This window comes from Ochlerotatus camptorhynchus, unplaced genomic scaffold, assembly GCF_037179485.1.
Source record: "Ochlerotatus camptorhynchus isolate MF236.1 unplaced genomic scaffold, CSIRO-AGI_Acam_v1.1 ptg000162l, whole genome shotgun sequence".
In the NCBI taxonomy this organism is placed as follows: Eukaryota; Metazoa; Arthropoda; class Insecta; order Diptera; family Culicidae; genus Ochlerotatus; species Ochlerotatus camptorhynchus.
Genome location: NW_027040652.1, coordinates 2,395,166 through 2,404,677, shown reverse-complemented (window position 1 = coordinate 2,404,677; position 9,512 = coordinate 2,395,166). Strand labels below are relative to the sequence as shown.

The window sequence follows — 9,512 nt, the reverse complement described above, 5'->3', positions numbered from 1 at the left end:
TCATTTACCTGGTACTGATACTAATAACTTGCAGCACTGCTGGTCTCTCACATCTCTCGACTCTCTCGTCTGTTGTTTCTGGTCTCTGTGGTTTTTTCGTCACTATCGTCTCTCTTGTCTCTTGCATATCTCGTCTTTCGTCTATCTCATCTCTCTCATCTCTCTCATCTCTCTCACATCTATCGTCTGTCTCATAGTTCTGACTTCTCTCGTCTTTTTCTCTCTTGTTAAGCTGGGCTTAGATGATTCTAGTCAAAAGATCAACTCACTTGAATTCAATTGACTTGAAAAGTTGAGCCTGGTCCAACTTTTTTCAATTCAAGTTAGTTGATCAAATCAGTTGAATGGCATGGTTTACACGTTCAATTCACGTTCAATTGACTTGCCCTGTCTAAACCCAGCTTTACTCTTTTTTCCAGTCTGCCGTCTCTCACATCTCTAGTCTTTCGCAGCTTTCGTCTCTCTCGCATCTGTCCTCTCTTCGACTTTTGTCTCTGGTATTTTTCGTCTCTATAGTTGCTCTCGTTTTTCTCATCTGTTTCGTATTTTTCTTTTATTTCGTCTCTCTTAACTCACTAGTTTCTTGCATCTCTCGACTTTAGTGAATCCCACATGTACCAATATACTGAAGCAAAGGAGAATTATTGACTATAATATTGAAGATGTTAATACATAAATATTGTCAATATCGATGTTTTATCGCTTAAAAGAATGTATTGACAATATGGACAAGTGATCCCAAAACGATTGCTTTTATTGACAATAAAGCAATCGTTTTGGGATCACTTTTCTGCTCTTGCCTGTTATACCTCTTCCTTGTCTGTTGATTCTCTCGACGCTACCATTTATCTCATCTTTCTCGCCTCTCTGGTCCCTCTCGTTACTTATTTTTTCTTGTTTCTCGTCTCTGGTATTTTGCGATTCAATGGAGGTGCCGGGAAAAGGTGTTATATTCTAGACAAATGGTAAGTTACAAATTCGCTGTTGTTATTGTCGTAGGTACCGTCGTATTCGCCGTAGTATTCACCTTCGTAGTCGCTGTTGTATTCACCGTCGCAGTCGCCGTAGGCAGTACCGTTAAGCTGGGTTTAGATAGGGCAAGTCAATTGATCAAGTCAGTTGAATTCAACTGACTTGAACGCGAATTGAACGTGTAAACCATACCATTCAACTGACTTGATCAACTCACTTGAATTGAAAAAAGTTGAACCAGGCTCAACTTTTCAAGCCAAATGAATTCAACTGAGTTGATCATTTGACTTGCCTAGTCTAAACCCAGCATTAGTGTATTTCAAATTAACCATCAACCGCTGAAACTATATGAATTATCGTGTATTACTGTTGTTCATTACATACCAAGCGACATTGGAGAACGTAATTTCATTAGAATCGCTTATTTAACCAGGGATTAAACAATCGTCACGTCAGTCATAGCTTGTTTTAATTGCCTGAACCATGCGTAAAGAGCAAATCGAAACATTGAACGTTGCGTGAAAGTGGAACTTAATGAAGAACTAAGTACTCTTTCGTAGCTTTTAGTTTTAAGATTTGAAAGATCGTCGGTTGCAGTGGCTTGCTTACTGAGCATAAAAACGTGGTCCCAGGTACTTTCATATTAAAAATGTATGGTAAGATCACTTGTCTATCGTGTATTTTGTTAAACTTTTCGTTGTCGTCGGTGCCGGGTTTGAATAGTTATAACAACTTGAGAAACGGTATAATGTGATTTGAAGGGCTCGGTGGCCTTAGAACAACCGTTTTTGCTGACTAAGCAGAACACCATGAGTTTAATCTCACGCCCATTCACATTAACATTACTACATGTAAATAACAGCAACTCGATGATTCAAGGAGCTCGTCTGCCTAGTGGCAAACGTTTTTGCTTACTGAGCAGAAGACCGTGGGTTCAATCCCAAGCTCCATCGCGTTATATGATTGTTAGGACATCAATTCAACTTATCGTTTACCAAAACGAACCCTGCTGCAAACCCAACCCTCTTACCCAATATCCCAGTGATTCCTCGTGGAAGTGCAGATGTGTTCTCGGCTTCCAAGCGAGTGTCACGTCAAAACATTCCTACCCCCTCCTTTCTTGACCTGTGTTTGGGCGTGGCCACCACTGGTATTGCCTAGTTTGAGATGACCAGTTTTTACACATTGAGGATGATTGCTAGTCCCAAGCATCGTCTATTGGTTCTCTGTGTAATTACAGCTGGTCTGGCAATAACAGAGTAGCAACCGTGGGCGGTCAACCATTCTCATGCACATGCTCTGGTATTTTGCGACTCATTTATTGCTCTCGACACTTGCATCTCTCATCTTCATTATTCTCATCTCTTTCACTCTCTCTCGCTTCTGTTTTCTCTTTCGTCTTCCTCGTCATTCTCGCTTATAGTCTCTAGTATCAAGTATCTCCTCAGTCGTTTTTCGTCTCTTGTTTCATCTCTAGTCTCTCTCGTCTTTCTCATCTCTCTAGACTCTATTGTCTCTTTTGACTCTTTCGTCTATCTCGTTACTATTTATTCACATCTCTTTTTTCTAGTCTCTTGTCTTTTGCATTTCTCGTCTCTGGCATCTCTCGTCTCCCGCAACTCTCATCTCTGCTCTTTATCGTCTCTATAGTTTCTCTCGTCTTTCTCGTCACTCTCGTCTCACTCAAATCTCTTATCTCTTGCATCTCTTGACTTTCTACTCTTGTTTCTTGTCCCTCACTCCTTGTCACTTGATTTTCTCGACACTTCCATTTTGCTCATTTCACTGGTCTCTCTGATCTCTCTTGTTACTTTTTTTTTCTTGTTTCTAGTCGCTCACAGCTCTCCTCTCGTGCCTCGAGTTTTTTTTTTCGACTCATTCGTCTCTCTATATATAATCTTGCATCTCTCATTTTTCATCTTTTCATATCATTGTCGCGCAACAATCGTCTCTTTCGTCTTCTTTGTCATTCTCTTTTCAAGTCAAGTCTCTAGCCTCTAGTCTCTCGTCTCTAGTCTCTAGTCTCTCGTCTCTCGTCTGTAGTATCTAGTCTATCGTCTCTAGTCTCTAGTCTCTAGTCTCTAGTCTCTAGTCTCTAGTCTCTAGTCTCTAGTCTCTAGTCTCTAGTCTCTAGTCTCTAGTCTCTAGTCTCTAGTCTCTAGTCTCTAGTCTCTAGTCTCTCGTCTCTCGTCTCTAGTATCTAGTCTATCGTCTCTAGTCTCTACTCTCTAGTCTCTCATCTCTAGTCTCTCGTCTCTAGTCTCTAGTCTCTCGTCCCTCGTCTCTAGTCTCTAGTATCTCGTCTCTAGTCTCTAGTCTCTCGTCTCTCGTCTCTAGTATCTTGTCTCAAGTCTATAGTCTCTAGTCTCTCGTCTCTCGTCTCTCGTCTCTAGTCTCTCGTCTCTAGTCTCTCGTCTCTAGTCTCTCGTCTCTAGTCTCTCGTCTCTAGTCTCTAGTTTCTCGTCTCTAGTCTCTCGTCTCTCGTCTCTCGTCCCTCGTCTCTAGTCTCTAGTATCTCGTCTCTAGTCTCTAGTCTCTCGTCTCTCGTCTCTAGTATCTAGTCTCAAGTCTATAGTCTCTAGTCTCTAGTCTCTCGTCTCTCGTCTCTAGTCTCTCGTCTCTAGTCTCTCGTCTCTAGTCTCTCGTCTCTAGTCTCTCGTCTCTAGTCTCTCGTCTCTAGTCTCTCGTCTCTAGTCTCTAGTTTCTCGTCTCTAGTCTCTCGTCTCTCGTCTCTAGTCTCTCGTCTCTAGTCTCTAGTCTCTCGTCTCTCGTCTCTAGTATCTAGTCTCTCGTCTCTAGTCTCTCGTCTCTAGTCTCAAGTCTATAGTCTCTAGTCTCTAGTCTCTCGTCTCTCGTCTCTAGTCTCTCGTCTCTAGTCTCTCGTCTCTAGTCTCTCGTCTCTAGTCTCTAGTTTCTCGTCTCTAGTCTCTCGTCTCTAGTCTCTTGTCTCTCGTCTCTCGTCTCTAGTATCTAGTGTCTCGTCTCTAGTCTCTAGTCTCTAGTCTCTAGTTTCTCGTCTCTCGTCTCTCGTCTCTAGTCTCTCGTCTCTCGTCTCTAGTCTCTCGTCTGTCGTCTCTAGTCTCTCATCTCTAGTCTCTCGTCTCTAGTCTTTAGTCTCTAGTCTCTAGTCTCTAGTATCTCATCTGTCGTTTTCCGTCTCTTGTCTTTAGTCCCTCGACTTTCTGTGCCTTTTTCTGTTCAATGTCTCTGGTCTATCTGTTCATATATCGTCTCTCTGGTCTTTATTTATTTATTTATTTATTTATTTCGTCAAGCCAGTGTAGACTACATACAACGATTATTACATTGCATTAATTCTATGCTGTTCAAGCTTAGTTTTTATTTGCTGCTTGGACATAGTGATGTCAATAGTTCCGCAATGCAAATTATAAAGGCGCATAATTCCATAGATTGGGTTATTTTTTGCATAGTTTGTTCGGTACGATTTTTCAGAAAATAAATTCCGTGTTCTATGATATCGACAAGGTGTGTAAAAGTTTAATTGTGCGGAAATTTCTGCCGAATCTATGCGCATTGAAATAATGTCGTTGATGAAGAAAAGCATTGCATATTGGCAGCGCTCCTTAAGTGCTTGTATCTAATTTCTCTTGACTCTGATACGTCTGTCTCTTTCGTCTATGTCGTTATTCTTTTTTCAAGTCTCTCGTCCGTGGTATTTTTCATCTCTATGGTTTCTCTCGTTTTTTTTCACCTCTTTCGTCTTTCTCATCTTTCTGATCTCTCTCGTCTCTCTCGTCTCTCTCGACTCTCTCAACTCTCTAGTCTTCTGCACCTCTCGACTTTATACTCTTGCCTTTTGTCCCACGTTCCTTGTCATTAGATTTTCTCGACTTTTCCATATCTCTCCTTCCTCTTGTATCTCTGGTATTATTCGTTACTAATTTTTCATGTTTTAAGACGCTCACATCTCTCGCCTCTTGTCACTGGTCTTTCCGTCTGGTTCGTCTCTCTCGATATCAGCTTCAATCGGCCAAATGGACGCGATGAAGAGACTGCTGGTTTTCTTTTTCTGTTAAAGCCGAACAGCTTTGCTGCATTTCACAAATAAATCAACAGTGAGCATTCATAAAGGCATAAACGCGATCATCGATTCTCTTCGTCGATTTTCTATTTTATTAAAAACTCGCTAGATTTAACGTTTCTCGGTGCATTTGCTGTTGCTTTTGATAGCCAGTACAACCTGTTACAACGCTGCATTGAACAAATTCTAGAAAATTGTTTCGCTAAGCTGCAGCAATGCAAAGAGAAAATCGATTAAGAGAATCGATCATCGCGTGTACGCTCTTATGCATGCTCACTGTTGAAATATTCAATCGCTTGTTTATTTTTTCTCCCGTCGCTCCATTTGTCTTTCTTTCAAGCTTCGGTGAAACGGACGAGCGAAAGAGCGCTCGACTTTGCTAGTTTCGTCTTTCATGAAACCCATCAACAGAGGACGGAAAATGAAAATATATATTTAAAGCATTTCTCACGTGAAAACACTTGAAGATTACAAGTAACATGTTTAATTTATCTTCCATCCACATATTTGTCTAAAAAAAAAAAAAAAACGGAAACAGGACACAACGCATTTTAAACAAATTTAAAGAGCGGTGATAGAGTATTCGTAAAAAGGATTGAAAGCCAGAATGAGGTTTTGTTTAACTAGAAAATCGACATTACTTACATTGAAAGCGACAAGCAGAGCGACGAGCAGAGCGACGAGCAGAGCGACGAGCAGAGCGACGAGCAGAGCGACGAGCAGAGCGACGAGCAGAGCGACGAGCAGAGCGACGAGCAGAGCGACGAGCAGAGCGACGAGCAGAGCGACGAGCAGAGCGACGAGCAGAGCGACGAGCAGAGCGACGAGCAGAGCGACGAGCAGAGCGACGAGCAGAGCGACGAGCAGAGCGACGAGCAGAGCGACGAGCAGAGCGACGAGCAGAGCGACGAGCAGAGCGACGAGCAGAACGACGAACAGAGCGACGAGCAGAGCGACGAGCAGAGCGACGAGCAGAGCGACGAGCAGAGCGACGAGCAGAGCGACGAGCAGAGCGACGAGCAGAGCGACGAGCAGAGCGACGAGCAGAGCGACGAGCAGAGCGACGAGCAGAGCGACGAGCAGAGCGACGAGCAGAGCGACGAGCAGAGCGACGAGCAGAGCGACGAGCAGAGCGACGAGCAGAGCGACGAGCAGAGCGACGAGCATAGCGACGAGCATAGCGACGAGCATAGCGACGAGCATAGCGACGAGCAGAGCGACGAGCAGAGCGACGAGCAGAGCGACGAGCAGAGCGACGAGCAGAGCGACGAGCAGAGCGACGAGCAGAGCGACGAGCAGAGCGACGAGCAGAGCAACGAGCAGAGCGACGAGCAGAGCGACGAGCAGAGTGACGAGCAGAGCGACGAGCAGAGCGACGAGCAGAGCGACGAGCAGAGCGACGAGCAGAGCGACGAGCAGAGCGACGAGCAGAGCGACGAGCAGAGCGACGAGCAGAGCGACGAGCAGAGCGACGAGCAGAGCGACGAGCAGAGCGACGAGCAGAGCGACGAGCAGAGCGACAAGCAGAGCGACGAGCAGAGCGACAAGCAGAGCGACGAGCAGAGCAACGACAAGAATATCTCGCCTCTATCAACTCTTTCGTGTTCCTCGTCATTATCTTGTCTAGTCTCTAGTTTTTTCATCTCTCGACTCTCGTCTCTGCTTTCTACTCCATCTCCTCTCTCAATTCTCGTTTCTCGTCTAGATCGGTGTAGGTTCTTTTACTTCTTCTTCGCTTTTCAAGCTTGTTGCTTATCGCATATTTGCTTATTCCGTGCTCTCAACTTAGTGTTCACTATTATTAACTGAGAGCGTTCGATGCCTGGTACCATTTTTGCATTAGTATAATTGTGTACCAAGTACAATCATACTCATACAATCGCCCAGGAACGTCAAGAAATTTTTCAAGCTGGAAAATTCCTAGACCGGACCGGGAATTGAACCCAGCCACCTCCAATCGGGATAGGTACAAGTTGTATGTGAAGTGAAGTGAAGTGAAAGTTTTAAACATTTTGAAGTGAAGCATTGAAATTGCTATTTTTTTTTTGAATTATTAATGATTTTGAATGATTTATAGTTAAGGTCATAGCTTAAGAAAGCTGATACATAATTTCGATTCCTTATGATAATCTGTGTATTTATTAATTCTTAGACATTCAGTAAGTCTATGAATTCTGGCAATTCGTAGACATTTTTCAAAGGTTCCTATTTAATTTCCAGTAAATTTTATTTAAATAGGATGCACAATTTTACAATCCACAATGGCCTAAAACCGTTTAACGCTTTGCCTGTATCTTGAGATCAGTGTGAACCCAGGAAATTTTTGCATTCTTTATTATTCAACAAATCGCTGCTTAAGTCTTCTTTATAAGGCTGCCTCTTATTTATGTTGTACTTTTTGATTATAGTTTTAAGATGAATTGTATAATTAACAAGAATCCTTGGCTCTCTTAAGTTAATTCGATTGAGCCTTACCAAATAAATAAATAAACAAAAAAATAAATAAATATAAAACAGTTCAATTTTGTGTCCCAAATATGTAGAATCTTGAGTGGAAATGACAAGTTCATGAAATTAGTACCAGTGTTTCATCGTTTTTAATTCCAAAATGAAAAGAATCATGAGTGCAGTGTAAATACGACATATCGAATCTTTCACGAGGTGGAAAATAAACGGCATTCTAGGAATCAAAATTCACCAGGAGAGTGACCATTTCCTGAAAGCTTCCCAAAATGTAAGGAATCTTGAGCATAATTTCCAAACTTAAATCGACCAATCAATTTGAGTATAGTGAAAACAAAATGCCATTACGATTCTGCCACCGAATGGCCAATAACCGGTCCTTCAGATATTCAAATCAGTTGAAAATTAAACATTTTACGAATATAGTACTAGAGATCGTATATATTTTCTGCGGAGTTGTTGATTGATCCAAGTATTCGTAGCTGGATGCAGAAGCGGATATCCTCAAAATCAAAGCATTGGTCGGAATTTACCAACAGTTCAACGGAGTTCACCCTGTTCCATAGTGCTCCCTCCTAAGGCGTTTCGCTGCCGATCGGATCGACTACTGAGTGAGAAAGGTAGAGGGCTGCTAGTCGATAATGACATCGGAATCGAGGGCGATGGCAGCATCAATATGATGAATCTGCATGCTCTCTGCACTCCACAAGTGATAAGCAAAAAGCATACCACAGCAGCAGCATCATCATCATCGTCGTTCCAAAGAGCAACCGTTTATAATGATGGAATTCAGAGGCATCGCTCCATGTCATAGGAACCTTCTTGGGCGAACGGGGAAGACCGGAAGAAAGGAAGGAAGAGATTCGTTTCCTTGCAGGCCAATACACCAACCGTCCGACCGTATTGAGCGTTGTCGAACTCTTGAACTTGGACCTAGATTCGACGACGGTGACGAGCTCCGGATCTGCAAATGCAAATCGATGGAACGTGTCGTTTTGAGGCGTTTTGTGTGGGTCTGTTTGCCTGCCCTGGGAGGACGACAAAAATTGATTTGCTCTGGTGCAGCTGCAGTAGCAAATTGAAATTTGGGCCGTGTTCGGAAAATGGAAAAACAGCAACGTGTTCCCGTGTATTGCTGGGTCCGTCTGCCATCCATCGCATTTCGCATTTCGCATTAGGCAGCGGCGCGGCGGTAGAGAGACTAATTGCCATATTTAGGGTCAATTCTGAGGCTGCCTTCGGTTCTCGGATTCCGGAGCTCGTTTCGAAGAGTTCGATTGTATAATTAATCCCACAGCATAATGGCGTTTCTCACGGCTGTGTGATGACCAAATCGCAGCAAAAGCAGTCCCATTCACGGTTCAATTCATTCAGTCTGCGCGTTTCCATTCACAAAACGATCTCGTAGGAAAAACACAAGCTCTCGAACAAGAGTCGAACCGGTCGTTGGCGACTGCTGCTGGCGTCCTCCCTCATTTTCTGCTTTATTATTCGTTCAGCCGTCCGCTGAACAAAATAAAAAAAACCTGTTTTGTGCCGAGATCCAAACAAGACACCAGGACGGATGATGAATTAATATCTATATACAACATGGGTTTATATATTGTGGGACCTCTTCGCCAACTTGGTAGCCCGGAGTCAATCTCGTTCGTTACCCCGGCCGTCGTCCTCCAACCAAACACTATCATTATAATTTTTCTCCCATCTGCAGAGCAAAACTAAAGCAAAAAAAAAAAGCGGGCGAAAAGTCTTGGTTTGCAGAATCGAGTCTCATTGCAACAACGGCCAATGGTTAAGCCGTTTCCTGTGCTCTGGTTGTTGTTTTACGTTTTTGAACAAAGTTTTTTTTTTGCACGTTTCTGATCTGAAAGCAGGCTCCTGGTGCCACTTCGTCGTCGGCTGTCGGTCGTTGGATATCAAGCAGAGAAATAACGGGCCTGGTTTCAAGTTTTTGGTGCTGTTGGAGAGTGCCACACGCTCCAATTACATTCACCTGATCTTCAGGTCGGTCCTTCATGAGGTGGATGTGGTTTTC

The 9,512-nt window shown here is 43.3% G+C and overlaps 1 protein-coding gene across 1 annotated transcript; it reads left to right on the top strand.

The window, feature by feature from the left end:
- Nucleotides 1–5,621: 5,621 nt before the first annotated feature.
- Nucleotides 5,622–6,729, top strand: LOC135701467 (clumping factor A-like). Its single transcript, XM_065222277.1, has 3 exons — nt 5,622–5,626; nt 5,668–6,615; nt 6,720–6,729. The coding sequence occupies exons 1-3, from the start codon at nt 5,622–5,624 to the stop codon at nt 6,727–6,729; spliced, it is 963 nt and encodes a 320-aa protein (XP_065078349.1).
- The last annotated feature ends 2,783 nt before the right edge of the window (nt 6,730–9,512 follow it).